Source organism: Eleutherodactylus coqui, chromosome 5 (genome assembly GCF_035609145.1).
Source record: "Eleutherodactylus coqui strain aEleCoq1 chromosome 5, aEleCoq1.hap1, whole genome shotgun sequence".
Classification (NCBI taxonomy): domain Eukaryota; kingdom Metazoa; phylum Chordata; class Amphibia; order Anura; family Eleutherodactylidae; genus Eleutherodactylus; species Eleutherodactylus coqui.
In genome coordinates this window covers 67,875,609-67,894,155 of record NC_089841.1, presented here as the reverse complement: position 1 = coordinate 67,894,155, position 18,547 = coordinate 67,875,609, and the positions used below count along the sequence as shown (strand labels likewise).

Sequence of the window (18,547 nt, the reverse complement as noted above, 5' to 3'; positions counted from 1 at the left end):
CATATAGGATCTAAACTAATTAAAATCTGCCTCGGACAGATGGGGACGGAGCACGTCTAAGATGGACTCTGTCATACTGCCAAATGTACAGCACAGCCAGAGTGTATATACTGTAGGTGGAGGTCGTCTTGTGGCTGGCAGAGGGGCTCTCACAATTTGATATACCTCATTATATACACAGTATACTTACTGGTAATGCAGTTCTCATTAATGCATTCATCTGTTGCACGCAGCATTGATGTCTGCAGGATCACATGTAGGCTGGCACACACGGTGCATACGGGTGCCAATGTAACACCCACAAGAAGAGTCTGCCAGAATTTCTCGCAGAGCTTGTGTAACGACGCCATTTATAAGAACAGATTTACACACGGCAGGTATTTGCAAAAATTTCTGCACCTAAAATGCAGTTTCATTCATCTGAATGGGTTGCATTTGGCGGCAAGCACATGGGTTGTGGCAAGCACATGGGTTGTGGCAAGCACATGGGTTCTGGCAAGCACATGGGTTCTGGCAAGCACATGGGTTCTGGCAAGTCATGATTGGGGAAGTTGGGGAAATTCCTGCAACAAGTTTCTATGTGAATATCACCTAAAAGGTAAACTAACTGCAGCAGCTCCGTGATGCAGTATCACATGATAAGCTTAGATACTCGGACGTTGTAGGATTAAACACAGATCAGCGGACCGTATCGGAGACGTCAGGCTTGGGCTGGTCTGGCTGCATTCTGCAAATGGGCGATGCATCATGACCGATAAATTATAGTTGATATCGCAGCATAATCCGCCGTGCGCTGTGAACTTCGTTCTGCAAATGAAGTATGAAGTGTCTGCCAAGTGAGCGATGAATAGTTGGCAATAACAGAGGGGGCGTGCTAAGAGCTTTCCTGTTGGGCCCAGGAAGGGGACTCTGCAGAGAATAGACTTATCGCAGCCGCAGGACGGTGAGTGTTCAGCTGGAAGTGACGGGACTAAACTTGACAATCACTTTATGAGTTGTCCGACCTGTGTCCCTGGGTCATTATAAGAGCAGACCCGAGAACCTGGGCAGAGTGATCGCAGTCATCAGCCACTGTAGACAGGCCTGTGGACTTAACACTTCGTGATTCGAATGTAAATGAAGAATCTGCTGATCTTGTGGTTCAGCATGTGTAGGGGTGCAGTGTGGACAACGGGGGAACCTTTTTTTTTTTTTGCAAAATTGTGGTATTTTTGTATCAAGGGTGGTTACATACATTACTCTGATTTTGGCAGGACTGGATGATCACCTGATGTGTATGGCAGAGTCTCCTGACTCTCTGGGGAGGTAATACACAACCAGATGTCTTCCAGCGTCTTTCTCCGCTCGCTTTCACATGCATGCTGGGCTGAATCAAGCATGCATTAGGAGGCATAGCTGCTGCTTGCTTCTTTGTAATGTATTTGAACAGCATGTGATTTTTGCAAACTGAACTAGGTTTGCCCTGATAGTATTGGTGTTGCAGGCTATGTTTGAAGGAGAGTTTACTTTCTTCTGTTTTCACCTTCATTGGCCAAAGGTGAAGTACTGGGACATCTTGGCGCACGCCAAAAGGAGCTGGTATCATTTACCGTTGCCTTGCGATCAGAAGAGAAAAAGTAAAGATCCCTTTATGGCCCTATTAACATTTCTTTGAAGTTAATAAAAAGCTAAAGTGGATGAAGAGCAATTTCAACACCTTTTAGTCTTTGCATTTGGTATCGAAAGACCACTGATCCCTCTTAATATCTTTCCCATGTATTAACCCTTTCCAATCCACTGTCTGACATCTTAAGACATTATGATTTAAAGCTGTACAGCTCCGATGTTGGAAGATGTCCGTCAGGGTTCTCTTACTGTATATTACCAGCCTCTCTGCTGTCACCTCATGCAGTACTGGCTTTAGCCAGCATATAGCGCCATTGTATAACGGCAGAAAAAAAGTAAGCCACCTAGGAAAACCAGGATACAAATTGGATTGGAAAGGGTTAATATTAATGAACAAGTATTAAGAACAATAATAAGTGAATGTTAAAAGCACAACATTCGTAGTGACAGTATTATTACATATACAGGGTGCAGTCAAAAAGACGGATCCAGCACTATATCTCACTAATGGTGTCCTATATTGTAAAAACAATAACGCTCTTGAGTAGAAAGACATGGATGCTACATGATGGGGTGGTGTACGGACTGGAAGATGGATTTCAATTTTGAGTTGTTGGCTCTAAGATATGAAGAGTAAAACTCAACTGCAAAGTTGAAGACTAGCCTGTGAGAAGCAGAAATCCACTTTCCGAGTCTCTCTAAGTTACACCAAATTATGTTCGTTTTCTACAACCCAAAAGGGCTTGTGCACCATACCATCGTGCAGTGCATCCATGTAATCCTATTAAAGTAGATTAAGGTAAAGTCCCCCGATACAAGCACTGAGTCACGACTGACTCCTTGGGTGATGTCACATCATGACGTTTTCTTGGCAGACTGTTTTTGCGGGGTCGTTTGCCATTGCCTTCCCCTGTCCTCTTTTACCCCCCAGCAAGCTGGCTACTCATTTTACTGACCACGAAAGGATGAGTCAACCTTGAGCCGTCTACCTGACCCAAGTAGGGATTGAACCTGCAACCTTCAAGTCATGAGCGAGAGCGCCACACGCTTTTCCTATTAAAGTACAACATTGTTATTTCAATACAGGACACCAGTAGTGAGAGATAGCACTGGATCCATCTTTTTGACTGCACCTTGTATACTGTGAGATTTAATTCACGCGTGTTCTCGGTAAGTTGCTGCTTCAGTGACCACAAATCGCAGCTAATCTCCCCCCTACATCGTGACGTGAATATACACTGATATATCCAGGCCTATCGCTGGTTAAAAGATAACCTTAAAGCATCCCCAGTATATTTCACCTAGACCAGGCATCCCTCAGGGGGTTGAGGCTTAAAGGCAATGCATCATTGTAAAATAACTATTATATAAATCAAGTTTAATGTTTAAAACATTTTTTTAAAGAATATTTGACTTTTTTTTTTTGTTTTTTTTTACAACCTTTTAGGTGTTACAAACTTTTTTTCTTTTTTTAAATCCTAAAATCTTGCAGTTTTCACACTGACCACTAAGCCTAATAATAGTCTGGAACTGTTGATCCAGGGATTATTCCAATTGCCAGACTTGGAGTCAGGAAGGAGTATTTTCCATTTTTAATGAGTAAAAAATTGGCTTCTATCCCATTGGGGCTTTTTGCCTTCTTCTGGATCAACATTTGGGGATGGGTAATGGGCTGAATTAGATGGACATATGTCACAGAGCATGACCACAACAGTCTCCAGTAGAGGTCTTTGTGTCTATGGCCCATGAGGCTGCTCTAAAGCACATCTCTAAATGCTGTTAAGTGCAGCTCAGGCAGGATGGCCGCCACATAATCATGCACAGACAATAGATTAAAACAAATCTTCAATTGCAAAATAAAGCTAGATCAGAACGATGGGGAATGTTTCACTTTCTGGTCTTAATCAGCAAATTAAATCTACAGACTTCTGAGGGCGCTTGGTCTAGGGGAAACCTATGTCATCACCGGTATATCAATCAGATATACAATCCATATCTGATTGACAAGTGTCCAAATACCAGAAACCCCACCTGTGACGAGAATGAAGGTGTCATGGCCTGGCTCTGAGTTGGGATTGCAACACCGCACCATTCACTTGAATAGTAAAGGGACTACTTTGGTTTTGGGATCATTCCTAGTCCTGTCGAATAGACATATATTGATATGTTATAGATATTATGGGAGAGAAAACCTGCATCCATACCAGAATATTCTGATCGCATACCCTTCTCATTCTGCAATGTCTTTTCCCATTCAGTGGTTGAACTAAAAGGACATGGTTATTACTTCAAACATGTTAACCATGTACCAAAAAATCAGTGTGACCCACCCAGCATATGGCAGGTTGTCTCCTCCTGCATGCTTCTTGGAAATGCTTGATTACTCTGATGTTTCATAGTTCACCTCCCGCACCCAGAGAGATTCTTGGAGCAGTCATGATGCACAATCACTGCAGACTTTCAACTATTTATGGCAATAGTGGATTGGCAGAGGTCTGCTGCTTAGGATCCTCCTCAACGGTTAGCTGGTTTCCAGCACTGCTGACCATGTAGTCAGCACTGGAAGCAGATTGCACTGACAACATTGCAGCTCCGCAGTTTGGTACTGCAGGCAGAGCTTCCAATGAATTCAATGGGAGCTGCACTTGCAATACCAATTTAGGCCTCTGCACTACAGACAGCGTGTTCTGCTTCCTGTACTGTCCGTGTCACAAAAGTGGAGGATGAAGGTGGGGCTGTGGATTTCGCCTATCTGGGTTTCAGTAAAGCCTTTCATACAGTTCCACATAAAGAGCTTATAGAGAAATTACTGAAAATTAGACAATCCTTTTATAGGCCGGTGGATTCACAATCGGGTAAAAGATACCGGAGTGTTTTTGTAAGTATATTCTGAACGGAGACAAGTTACAAGCGGTGACCACAAGGGTCTGTTCTGGGTCCTGTTCTTTTTAATATGCATATTTGTGACATAGGAGAAGGTTAAGGTTGCATTCACACGAACGTATATCGGCTCGGTTTTAACGCCGAGCCGATATACGTCGTCCTCGTGTGCGGGGGGGGGGGGGGGGGAGGATGGTAGAGCCAGGAGCAGGAACTGAGCTCCCGCCCCCTCTCTGCCTCCTCTCCTCCCCCCTGCACTATTTGCAATGAAAGAAGGCAGGGCGGGGCTAATTCTCGGAACTTAGCCCCACCCCTGCCTCTCCCCATTGCAAATAGTGCAGAGGGGCGGAGAGGAGGCAGAGAGGGGGCAGGAGCTCAGTTCCTGCTCCTGGCTCCCCCCCCCCCCCCCCGCACACGAGGACAAAGTGTATCGGCTTGGCGTGAAAACCGAGCCGATATACGTTCGTGTGAATGCACCCTAATAGGTAAAGTCTGTCTGTTTGCTGATGACACAAAGGTGTGCAAAGTGTTCATACTCTGGGTGCTGTCTGTAACATGGAAGATGATTTAGCTTTACTGGATAAATGGTCAAAACAAATCTGCAATTTTAATATTTCCAAATATAAAATAATGCGCTTAAGGAGAAGAAATCCTCAGAATGAGTATTAAATTAGTTGTTCTGTGTTATCCAGGACTTCAGAGGAGAAGGAATTAGGGGTTCTGATTTCTGACAGCTTCAAAAGTGTCCACAGTACCATCAGGCAACAAAGAAAGCAAGTAGGATGCATAATGGAGGTATAACCAGTAGAAAGAGCGAGATTGTGATTCTGATGTATACAGCTCTAGTGAGACCACATGTGCAATACTGTGTCCAGTTCTGCTGACCTACCTACAGAAAGACATTAATACAATAGAACAAGTCCAAAGACTGGCTACAAAAATGGCAGAAGGTTTCAAGAATAAAACTTATCAGGAAATACTTGAACTTAAGCCTGGTTCACACGGGCTACAAAATCATCGCTATGTAAGACATGCAAATTTAGCTTTTAATTTGTCTGTGCCTTTAAAGGGACTTTCCAGTGAAATACTATTGATGACCTATCATCAGGCTAGGTCATCATTAGTAGATCAGCTGGGGTCCATCACCCTGGGACCCCAACTGATCAGCTGAGCGGGCGCATGCTGTCAGTGCCGCAAATATGCAGAGGTCGGGGCAGAAGTCTATGCGCCGACCTCCGTTTAGGGGCTGGCGCTTGTAACTGCAGGCTGGGGATCACATTGAAATCAACGCAAGCTGTACCTGCAGTTACAAGCACCGGCCACTACACAGAGGTTGCCGTGGAGGCTTCCACTGATTACACTCCAACCTCTGTATTTGTGGCACTGACAGCATGCGCCCGCTCAGCTGATCAGTCGGAAATTTAACAGAGGCAGTAAAGTCCAGCTAATTTAGAGAAAGCTGACTATGTGGACCCTAAACCGAAAATTATAAAATATAACTTTTATTAGAAAAATGACTAAAAGGAAGAACATACACACATAAATCTAGATCCAGGAAAACCCATGGAGCCGATAGAAATTATTGATACCACTGTCCATAAACAGTAATAGACCGATCAGTCTGAGTATCGTTATAACTCAGCCGCTTAGTGCACTCGGTCTCTTTGCAGAATCTGACAAAATTATCAGAATCTATTGCATACACGTCAACCTAATCAGAAAATAAAAAGATGACATAAGTCCGACATTTGGATGTGTAAGAACGTGACCCAACCACCACTTAGTGGTCAGGCTTGATTATATATACGTTGTTCACATCAAGAGATGGTATATGCCGGACTACTAATAATTATGAATGTAACCCAACGCGTTTCTCCCACTACGTGGGTTCATCAGAGGTTTCAATACGCGAAAGATGGTAATTTACTGGTTTGATGACTACCAGTCAGAAATTGGATAGTGGTTCAAAATAGAAAAATTAATGAAGCCTCAAAATATCCAGCGTTGTCAAATAAATGATACGCTGGGTATATAGGGATCAATGAACGTAGAACTGTCATTTCAACTGGAGACGATTATGTTACTGAATAAATCATTGTCACCATATAAGATGAATGAACTGACAGGACTACAAAAACCCTACTACTACAATGGTAGAAAAAGGAGTAGGGTACAGGTAAGAGACATTTCTACCCTTTTAAACGGAAAATGTAATTTCGCAGGGATATTAATCCCGAGTGCAGAAAGAGCGAGAAATTTTGGCCGTTAGATCAAAGAGTACCCAAAAAGCAAGATTTTTTGCAATCGGGTCCCTAGATAATCAGATAGCATATTCACAGCGGCCCAAGCTAGCCGCCTTTTGAGTAGCCATCTGATAATTTTGACTAGCCATCTGATAATTTTGACTAAGACTTAAAAGGAAAATTCCTAAGACCTATACTAGTCCCTCAATAGAGTGGTCAAAGAATTCTAAGACCTGTACTAGTCCCTCAATAAGGTAGTCACTAAGTCAGAGCCTTGATAAACAAAACTGAAATCAAATAAATAAACAAAACGGCGGCATGACAGCCCTAGTGGTGGACTGAGAATTCTTTGTTTGCCAAACTTATAGCTAACAGATTCCAAAATATTATACCGCGACTTGTCCACAGAGAACAGGTAGGCTTTGTCCCAGGCAGAGAGGCAAGGGACAATACCATAAAAACACTTTCCCTTATTGACAGGGCCAAGCGCCATCGAGCTCCTCTATGCCTACTGGCAATTGATGCCGAAAAGGCCTTTGACTGAGTAAGTTGGCCCTTCCTCTCTGCCACATTGGACAGCATGGGATTGGGAACACGGATGAAGCAGTGGATAATGGCATTGTATCATAGCCCCACAGCAAGAGTCAGGGTCAATGGGGCGCTATCAGAAGCCTTCGGAATCGGGAATGGGACCAGACAAGGTTGCCCACTCTCGCCATTCTTATATGTCCTGACCATGGAGACGTTGGCCAACTCCATTCGCAATAATGGATCCATCAGAGGTATCCAAATCGGGAACCTGGAACACAAAATGGCCCTCTGCTTCTATACATGTCTAATCCTCGTGTTGGTATGCCGGTCCTCCTCGAAGAGTTCAAAAGATTCAATAAGAGCAACAATTATAAAGTCAACACCCAAAAATCAGAGGTCTTGAATATCACACTCCCGCAGAGTGAGGTGTCACACCTGGAAAAATCATTCCCCTTTCGTTGGCGCAAAACTAACATAAGATACCTGGGTATCCAGCTTCCGGGAGACGTCTCACAGGCATTTAAACTTAATTATCTCCCATTCGCAGAGGGGATAGAGAAGGACCTGAATAAATGGCGTCCCCTGTTCCTAACATGGAGTGGCAGGGTTAAATTAGCCCATTTGTGAATCCACCCTTAAAGAGGTGTTCAAGTAAATGAATGGAATATAATATATAACCTCAAAGTCTCAGAGTAAATAGTGACTTTAAACATGATATGATGGGCAGCAGCCAGGGAATGTACTGACTTACACAATGTGCATTACATAATATACAGCAGCCGCCATAAACGGTTGAAGGTAGAATATAATTGATAACAGATGCTCTCCAGTGCAAACCTTGTCAACTCAGTTCAACCCTAGAAAAAGGAAGCATAATTGTATAGTGGTATTATTTAGAAGTGGTTACAAGTTCCCCTCTCCAAAGAAAAAGTCCCCCCTCTCCAAGTGTGGATGTAGGCAACAGAGGATCCCTGTAGAAGAACAATATCTGAGATGTGTTTCCATCCCAGTGTAGGCCATAAGAGATGAGAATCCTTATTTATGACTTTGCTTCTGTTATTATAGTTGGTTCTCTATGATAGAACATTTAGTACAAACTTGTTTGTGACCTGATATCCTCTTGTTGTAGGGTTCAAGCAGCCACGTGACCCACATCAAGGGGACCTAGAGTATAGACACTTGAATATTTCCAGGAATTGCCAAAGAAAATGTCGACCTCTTCACTTGCGAACATCTCTGGAGCGATACAGTCTGTGGTTGAGAACTTCCAACGTCATCGCTTGCCTCTGCTCTGTGCAGCTGGTCTTGGAGTCACCGCCGTTGCTTCTTGGATGTGGTGGAGAAAGAAATGTGGTGAACATGTAGAGCTGAGAAAAGTAGGTACAGTCTCCCAACTTCTTATATACCCCGTGAAGTCATGTAAAGCTGTCTCAGTGCCAGAAGCCGAGTGTTTAACACTGGGGTTAAGACATGGAGAACTTGAGGATCGGCACTGGTTGGTGGTGACTGAGGAGGGACAGATGGTGACTGGTCGACAAGAGCCACGAATGGTGCTTATATCTGTAACTGGCTGTGGAGACTCACTCTGCCTTGAAGCCCCAGGGATGGAGAAGATATTGGTCCCAGTGATGCAGCCCAAGAGCAATAAAATTTTGAATTGCCGAGTATTTGGTTTTGACATCCAGGGTCGCGACTGTGGAGATGAAATGTCCCACTGGCTAACTACCTATTTTCAGAGTAGTAGTCCCTACCGCTTGGTGCATTTCGAGCCCAATGTGATGAAGCCACGGAAGTCCAAGGAAGCTGAGAGGCCTTTCCGGGAGAAAGATGTCATTGCCTATCCCGATGCCAGTCCCATCATGTTGGTGTCTGAAACATCACTGGAAGAACTCAACAAACGACTGGAAAATCCTGTCTCTCTGGCCAATTTCCGACCTTGCATTGTTGTGTCTGGGTGTGAGGCTTTTTCGGAGGATGGTTGGGATGATGTGAAGGTGGGTACCATAAGACTGAAGAGAGTCATGGCATGTGGTCGATGTATCTTGACCACAGTTAACCCAAACACTGGAGAAATGACCCGGCAAGAACCACTCGATACACTGAGAACCTTCCGAATGAGTGATGAGAACCTGAGCCACCTCTACAAAAAAGCACCCCTATTCGGGCAATATTATGGAGTTGAGAAAACCGGGAAGTTGAGAGTTGGAGATCCAGTGTATATGATGGTCCGCCGGAGTGAATAGAAACGATCCCATTGGGCAAAACCTACATAATAGGTTAAACTGGAGTCATTAAAGAGGTTGTCCCACTAGATGTTTTGCTGCAGGAAACAGACAGCTCCATACATTGTGCCATTGGCCCAAGTTGGTACTGCAGGCTAAGTGCCATTTACTTCAATAAGACTCAGCCTCCAGTACCAACGTGGGCCACTGCGCAATGTACGGAGCTGTCTGCTTCCTGCAACAAAAAGCTAGAAGTGAGACAACCCCTTTTAAAAAGCAATTCCCCAATGTTGAGCTGAGCTGCAATACCACACATAGCCTGTATACAAGTTCAGCGCTGTTTTGATAGCAGCCAAGTATTTCTAATCATTTACAAGTCACTTAACTTCTACTCTAGTTAATCATGATTGATTAAACCCTGTATCTGCTAGGTGTTGGTGCTAATTGTACTCCTCAGATAGCTAGAGCTTTATATTGTACCGTTTGTTTTATAGGTAATAATAGTTGAATTTTGTACCTTCTGTTGTTATATAGGACATATAGATTTTGAAAATGAAATAGCAGTGCAGCTAAAATACAATATTTAATGACTTCTAATACGTTCATATCAAAAACTATTACACAATACATCACTGTCTACTACAACTACTGCTGCTGTCTTAATAGGGCTAAAATACCTTTTGTAATAATCCTTCATTAATAAATATAAGTGAGTGTAACGACGGCTGTCAATGTTGGTTTTTTATTTTATTTTAACTCTTTCATTTATTAAAGGGCAGAGATTCCCCAAAATTAGTCATGTCAGGAAAGCCTATTCTGGCCAGTCCATTAGTAGGCCTCATTTTGCTTGTTTGCTGTTTATTAACCCATGACTTGTCTTATCATTCTATTTCCATTTTCAGTGCATTCTTTTTCTTATTGACTTCAATGGGGGAACACAAAAGCCATGAAAATTGACATTATGGTTTCTACATGCAGCACCAAAATGTCTTGAGCATTTCTTGGAACGGCTTTTTTTTTTGTATATATTCTTTATTTTTCAATTTTAATAGGGTGGGGGAGAGGGGTTACAACAGAAATAGAAATAAATCAGTGGTAAATCACATTACAAAACAATCAATCCTGTAACATACAAAGAACAATGACAGCTCTGCTGAGAATACACTCCAATATCAGAGAAAAGAGAAAAAATTATTAGATATATAGAATAGAACACTTATGTATTACGTACATATAGTAGAGTACATAAGTAATTCAATGGTTGGGGGTATCAATTATTTATGGTGGTGGGCCAGGAACGTTGCGAAGAAACGTAAACCAGGGATTCCAGAGATTCATGAATTTCTCCAGACCCCCTTCACGTCTGACTTTGACCTTCTCGAAAGAGCATATAATACAGATGGTCCCCGACTTGCGAACAGGTTCCGTTCCGGGAGCCCGTTCGCAAGTCCGTTTTGTTCGCAAGTCGAACAAATGGTTGTATGGAGGGGATCGCGGGTGGATCCCGCTCCATACAACGTCGGGTGCCGGCTGTTCTTACAGCGGGCACCCGGCCGCAGCAGTTCCGACGAGCCGCGCCGCTCGTCAGAACTGTTAACACTTTAAATACCGCTCTGACAGCGGTATTTAAAGTGTTAACAGTTCCGCCGAGCGGCGCGGCTCGTCGGAACTGCTGCCGCCGGGTGCCCGCTGTAAGGAATAGCCTGCACCCGACGTTCAGGGGGCCCGTACAGCGTCCCACGATGAGATCGCGGGATGCTGTGCGGTTGCTAGGCAGCCGGGGACCTCCTGAAAGGCCCCAGGGCTGCCTATGCAGAGTGCCCATCAAGCGCACGGCTTGATAGGCGCTCTGCATAGACAGCCCTAGGCCCTTTCAGAAGGCCCCCGGCTGCCTAGTAACCGCGATCTGACCGGACAGGCTTCTATCGGGCTTGATAGAAGCTTGTCCGGTCCCTGCACAGCATGATGTAATGCCATAGCATTACATCATACTGTGCAGGACAGATAGTTCGTATCTAGCGAAATTCGTAAGTCGAATGTTCGCAAGTCGGGGACTATCTGTATTCACCTCACCCATCTAGGACATGGCTTATTTTGGGCTTAAGGACGCAATCATCTTTGGTAGATTTTCATCTCCATTTTTCAAAAACAATAACTTTTTATTTTTCTGTCGACGCGGCCGTATAAGGGCTTGCTTTTTGTGTGGCAAACTGTAGTTTTTATTGATGTCATTTTTGGGTACATAGACTATATTGTAAAACTTTTATTAATTCTTTTTATGATAGCGGGGAGAGAAAACATCGATTCTGCCATAGATTTTTTTTCTACAGCATTAATCATGCAGCATAAATGACACAATAATTTTTTTTCTGCGGGTCGGTATGGTTACAGCGATATCAAAATTCTTATATTTAGCTTTTTTTGGAAATTATTTTTTTTCTAAATTGCTGCATTCAAAGTCCTATAAATGTTTTATTTTTCCATGGACAGAGCTATGTGAGGACTTATATTTTGCAAGACGAGCTGTAGTTTTTATTGGTACAATTTTGGGGTACATACCGCTTTTTTGATAACTTGTTTTGCGTTTTTTGGGAGGCAAAATGCAAAAAATAAGCATTTTGTCTCAGTTTATTTTTGTAAAATGTTTTTTTAAATGCTTTTTGACGTGCAGAATAAGAAGCATGTTCAATTTACTGTATGTGTTGTTACGGCTATGACGATACCAAATATGTGGTATTTTAATTTAAAAAGAAATAAATGTTATGCTAATATGGGAAAAAGCACAGGAAAACTGTTTTTTTTTAAAACTTTTTTTTAATATACTTTTTATGTCCCTCTAGGGGACTTGTACAAAAGCAGCTTTGATCGCTATGATAAAGCATTGCAGGACAGAAGTCCTGCAATGCCTTATCGCTTGTATTAGTGATCATAGGCACTGGTAATGCAGCACACCTGTATCTGGCGTCCTGTTGCCATCACGAGAGTGTGATGACGTCACAGAGGGAGCACTACATAGATCGCGGCAGGGAAGGGGTTAACAGTGGAGCTTGTTGTCCCAATGCACTCCCACTGTTGCAGAGGGAGGCCGGCTATTGGTGACCGCTGGTTCCCGCTACCAGATAGTGCAGGATCTGTTCTGATTTTGTGCTTTCCCCAGGGCATAAGTGTACGTCCTGTTGCGTTAAGTACCCCTTCTGCTAGGACAACTATGAAAATGGGTGTAAGTACCAGGCCATCATTGCTAATAGTCCAAATTTGCCAAGACTTTCTCTATTTTTTAAAGGGCAATAATGGAAAGTTTTTACCTGGATACTTTGCCATTGCAGGGTTGCAGGAAAGAGCGAGATGGGAGTGCTTGGTGGGGTAGCCCCATGTAAGTGTTCCTACCACTAGCGTAGAAGCAACAGGCCAGAGCTGACTTGATCAACTAACTAAACCCCAACTAGCACAAAACACAACAGCAAAATGGAAGAAGAGCATAGAGCTGAGGAGGAGGAGGAAGAACCTGGGAGGCTGAGAGGAAGCAAAAAGTGGGAAAAGTGCAGAGGAAGGCTTCAGGGCATCGGAGACCCTTAGACTTGGCAGAGTGCATCTGCCTGATACAAGGAAGTAGCAGCGCAGGCCGTGTAGTGGGGCTGTAAGGGGGGGTCAACATTTAACCAGTTTATTAACTTTTTATGTTCTTTTACTTTAATGGAGTTGACCATTTGTAAACTATTGATGATCTAGCAGCAGGACAGACCAATCCAGACCAATAAAAGATCGGTGGGTTTCTGCCAACTGGAATCCCTGCCAATTATCTTTTTCCTGGTTTGGTGTGTTCAAAGAATAAGCTGAATTTCTGCTGGAAGCAGACAGCTCCATTCCCACTGTAGTGGCCAGACTTGGTATTGGTATTCCCATTAACTTCAATGTGAGCTGGGCCTGCAATACCAAGCCTGGCCACTCCAGTGAGAACGGAGCTATCAGTTTCCTGCAGAAATTAGCTCAGTGCACAAGTACACAGGCCCGGAAAAAATCTGAGTGGCAGGGGTCCCTGGCAAAGGACGCCTGTCGATCAATTACTGCTGACTAATCCTGCTGATAGGGCATCAATAGTTTACAACTGGACGCCCTTTTTAAGGTGACAGACATTTTTCTGGATGCAATAGCAGTCGATGGGGCTGAAAATAGCTTGCCTTAGGGGTGGTATATAAGAGACTGCTTAGGAGTATGTTGGTATGATGCAACAAGAGTTAAACAGATAGAGCAGTGTGTCATCCTGAAGAAGAGAGCGTAGTCTAGCATGGAGTGCGCTACGAAATTAGTTACTCTGAGACTATAGGTCTATAGTCTATGAGGTTACCTGCTGCCACCGTGAGTATTTGCTGTTCTCTACAAACCAAAGTGGTTACCAATTCAAAGACGCTGGTTCATATTAAAGTTTCAAGCAATCTAAAGCTCCGGTCATTTACAGATGCACTGACTTCTACCCCAACATCCATGTAGCCGAGAATATTACTAGAAATGTCCTCAATGGGTCTTCATTCCAAATGTGGGTCTCGCTGTTGCAAAATCCCTTTAGCCTGGCCCATCCGAATACCTTTTGGCACCCCTGCACCCTAGAGCACTTGAGAGCCATCTCAGAGGTACCAGGGAACTCAGATAACAGTAAGTCAGCGAGGACCCAAGAGAGGTGTGGAATTGGCTCCAAAATCCATGTCAAATCCGAAATGTGTGAACATACCAGAGTCTGGTTTTGCTGAAAGATAGTGTACGAGGGTGCAAACAATGGGTTCCAGGCTTCCCCATTTTTCTGGATCTGTGTCAACCTGGCAGGCATACAGTAGAACTGACCTGATTCCTGAGCCCGGATTGCCAGAATAAGCTCCATGAGTGAGGTCATAGTCCCCCTTTTCTCATGGGAATGTAATTGGGACAGAAGGGACTCATGACCTGGTTTCGGCCATCCCAGGTTCGGGCCATCCTTTGAACAGGCCCCATTGGGTTACTCACATAGCTTCGGGGGTAACTCGCATAGCTGTCGGGCATCGTCATTGCTGGATGAACAACTGATTTATTAACTTTGGAACAGGAAACAACTTGTGACCCGGTAATCTGGGATATATCAGTCTATTAATGAAGTTACAAAAGTCCATGTAAGCGGTGGTTAAAACAGTCTTGGCCCAGTTAACCGGAATCCACAGTAAACTGTTTTGAGGCCTACTGATGCTGAATATCTGCAGTACTCCCATGCCTGCCTGACCGGGGGAAGAATTTTTCTCCAGCACAATTTTTCTCCAGCCCAGTGCTGCGGGTTCAGTATCATTAGAGAAGAGGGAACGGAAGACCTGATTGCTTCTCACTTCATTATTTCGCTCCCTGCTTACAGGAGGGTATTGTCTAAAGCAGGGGTCCCCAACTCCAGTCCTCAGGGACCACCAACAGTTCATGTTTTCAGGATATCCTATGGTAAGAACACCTGTGGCAATGTGTGAGGCACCGACAATAATTACATCACCTGTACAACACTGAGGAAATCCTGAAAACATGACCTGTTGGCGGTCCTTGAGGACTGGAGTTGTGGGAACACTGATCTAAAGGACGTTTGCTACAATCAATCCTGCAGCACAAAACCGGAGAGACTCCCTATCCTCCATCTACAGCTTAGCTGATTTCTCTGTACTTTGCACTTCTATTAGCTTCCCGCCCGCCTGTTCCTCTGTTCCCGCCTCCTCTTAAAGCGACAGTGCCTTCGAAAAACAATATAGTATTTAACGTTACACAATGATAGCTGGTACCTCCATTACAATAGTCTGGTGGACCAGTCCCACCCTGATTGTGGGTAATGAATGGGGAGCAAAACCAGAAAGTGAAAAACTGAATGCAGATTAATGACAGACTAGGGGGCACTCACGCACCACGCAGACCCTGAAGGCACTTGCTTACTTTCATTTTAAGCTTGCTATGGGCTCCTCAGTTCCTTGTTACGTCCCTGGTTGAGAATGATCAAAATGTTTAATAATTTTTAGGGCAAGGACTGGGTAGCATAAAGACCGCAATACATTATACAATATGGAACCATATTGAGATCTATATAAATTAGCATCGTGTGTTGTACATCACACTATCTGTAGGGAATGCAGTCCCATATATGGCATCTGATATACATAAAAGACTGTACATTGCTGTATACAAATAGGAGCATACTGTATTACCAACCTATTCTGCTTCCCGAATACAGTTGTGTGCATGTGGTCTAAAGGGCAGGTTTATCAGGATATATTTGACTTGGGTAACAGCCCGCTTTTGCTAGAAATAATCTACTTACACAAGTGACCTCAGGCAGCGGGAACAGAACATCCATGAATCAGCAGAGCGAGGAACTCGCTGCATTACAAGGAATGAATTCGGTGCTGAAAGTACGTGGAGATTCTGCAACAAATAAAGTATGCTGCGGATGCGAAGATCTGCGGCATGACTATCTTCTGCCTTGGGCTTCATCTGCTGTAAGTGAAGAGAGCGTGTTAAGATGCCATTCACTTACATTGTACTGTACACTGCTGCGGAATTTGCACTTGTACTCTACAGAAAACGCTCTGCAGCGATTCCGCTGTGTGTGAACTTGCCCTTCTAAAGTATGTATGGCTGGTGTAAGGATAAGTTATAGAGCTGAGCGAGCACGCTCGCCTAAGGCTGCTACTCCAGCGAGCATCGCTCTTCTCGAGTAACTGAATACTCGTCCGAGCAAATGCGACGGGGTGGCGGGGGTGAGCAGGGGGGGGAGGGGAGGAGAGAGAGAGATCACCCCCGCCGCCCCCACGCATTTGCTCGGACGAGTAATTAGTTACTCAAGAAGAGCGATGCTCGCTCAAGTAGCAGCCCTAACCAAGCGTGCTCGCTCATCTCTAATAAGTTATCAGCCTTAGATTAAAGGAGTTTTATCATTACTATAAAAACTTCTCCACCAGCCGGGTCTGCTATAAAATTTAAAAAAAAAAGATAATACTTCCCTCTCCTCGGACCCCTTGAAGAGAAGCTGAGGGGCTCACACTCTGGCTCCTGAATAAATGGCTAGGCAGAAGCACGTGATCACTGGGGCCAACCAGAGGCTGCAACGTCATGTCCACAAACTCCTGGCATCATGGCGCCCAGGATCTGAGTGCTGGTGCCAGGATCACCGCCAGTGCTGCTGTCTCTGATTGGTCGCAGCAGTCACTTGTTTCCACCCAGCCGTCTATCCGGAAGTCAGAGCACTGTGAGATGCTCAGTTTTGCTTTGGAGGTCCGGGAAGAGGAGAGTATTATCTATTTTTTATTTTATAATGGGCCCGTTTGCTGGAAAAGTTTTTATAGTAAAAATAAAACCACTTTAAGGCTAGCTTCACACGGGCGAGTGCGATATTGCGCTCACCAACATGTGATTTCCCCGTGTGAGAAAACTTCAGGGAAGTAGCGATCCTTTGCCGCAGCTGACAGCTGCGGCGGAGGATTACAGAGTCTCCCATTGTTTCAATGGGGAGACCTCGCATGGCACCGCACTCGCTTGTACCTAAAATGCAGTGCGATGCTGCTGCTGGCCCCATTGAAGACCATGGGCGATGCGAGGGCATGCCCAAAGATAGGGCATGCCGCGATTTGTTTCCCACATTGCTCATGTGTATGACCCCATTTAAAAGAATGGGGGTCATATTTGTGCGAGATTTGTGCGTCTCGCAACGCACAAATCCCGTGCGATTTTCTCGCCCATATGAAGCCGGCCTAACTAGGATAGCTTATGTGTATGGTACGATTGTAGAATGGTCCTGTAGACACTTCATGTGCTGCAGTATGACACATCTATGATGCTGTGGATGCCATAAATGTACCCAAAGGGTGTAGCTTGGACACAGGAGCTGAAATATACAGCCGACATCCCATCAGTGGATAACGCCAAATCCTGACGTTTAACCCCTTAGATACCGTGGTTAATAGTGACCAAAGCACCTAGTTATGCCACCATTGGCCTTCCCACAACACAATCGTGGAGTCCTAATGTTGTGCTTTGGCAGCTGCAGACTTAAAGGGTCTATACATCGTACATTAAATATGAGCCATACAGAAGTTATTCACTTACCTGCTCCGTTGCTAGCGTCCACGTCTCCATGGCTCTGTCTAATTTCGCTGTCTTCTTGCTTTTTTAGACGCGCTTGCGCTGTGCGGTCTTTTCCCCTTCTGCTTGGTCCGGGCACGAGCGTTGTTCTGGCTCCGCCCCCTTCTACGCGTCATCACGTAGCTCCGCCCATCACGTGTGCCGATTCCATCCAATCAGGAGGCTGGAATCGGCAATGGAACGCACAGAGCCCATGGTGCACCATGGGAGAAGACCCGCGGTGCACCATGGGAGAAAACCGCAGTGCATCCCTGGGAAAGGACCGGCAGCCATCTTAGGGAGAAGATTTTTTAAAGTCCTTATTTCGTCGGATCGGTAAGTAGCAAGCGGTTTAAAAACCGCTTTAATTTGCTATTTTATGCCAGGGGGGTGACAGGGGGAATGGGGTAAGGTAAAATTTTGAGGTTTGCTGCGAGACAACCCCTTTAAGGATCTTCAGGTCCACCATATCTGTGAACCTATCAGGCCCAGAGGCAGGGTCAAACAGACTCCTGATCAATGTTATAATAAGAGGCATAATATTGTACACTCTTTTCTCACTGTAGACACGCTAAAAACGGTCACTGTTGCCTTCGTCGACTCTTGGCTCAATTATTGCAACTTGTTGCTGATCGGCTTCCCCCACGCCTGACTCTACCCTCACCAATCTATCCTGAATGCGGCAGCCAGGCTCATCTTCCTGTTCAGCCACTACTCTGACGCCTCTGCCCTGTGCCAGTCACTGCATTGGCTGCCCGTAAAATATAGGATACAATTCAAACTCACCACCTTCATCCATAAAGCTCTCCACAGCACCGTGCTGCCCTATATTGCTTCCCTCATCTCAATCTATCACCCAGCCCACGCCCTCCGCTCCGCTAACAAAACCAGAGTTTCCCTTTAATTTGAACCTCTCATTCCCGCCTCCAAGACTTCTCCAGAGCAGCACCAGTCCTC

General features: G+C 44.7%; 1 protein-coding gene across 2 annotated transcripts; it reads left to right on the top strand.

Moving 5' to 3' along the window:
• The first annotated feature begins 320 nt into the window (after window positions 1-320).
• On the top strand, window positions 321-10,140 carry LOC136627508 (mitochondrial amidoxime-reducing component 1-like). 2 transcript variants are annotated; one of them, XM_066602676.1, is made up of 2 exons: window positions 321-377; window positions 8,389-10,140. In XM_066602676.1, the coding sequence occupies exon 2, from the start codon at window positions 8,468-8,470 to the stop codon at window positions 9,500-9,502; it is 1,035 nt and encodes a 344-aa protein (XP_066458773.1). In that variant the 5' UTR covers window positions 321-377; window positions 8,389-8,467; the 3' UTR covers window positions 9,503-10,140. The 2 variants fall into 2 exon arrangements, with proteins under 2 accessions (XP_066458773.1, XP_066458771.1); XM_066602674.1 differs by lacking the exon at window positions 321-377 and adding an exon at window positions 790-943.
• Window positions 10,141-18,547: the final 8,407 nt, after the last annotated feature.

Excerpts from the sequence above, each read along its gene's own strand:
- LOC136627508 (XM_066602676.1), top strand. The coding sequence starts at position 8,468 with ATGTCGACCTCTTCACTTGCGAACATCTCTGGAGCGATACAGTCTGTG.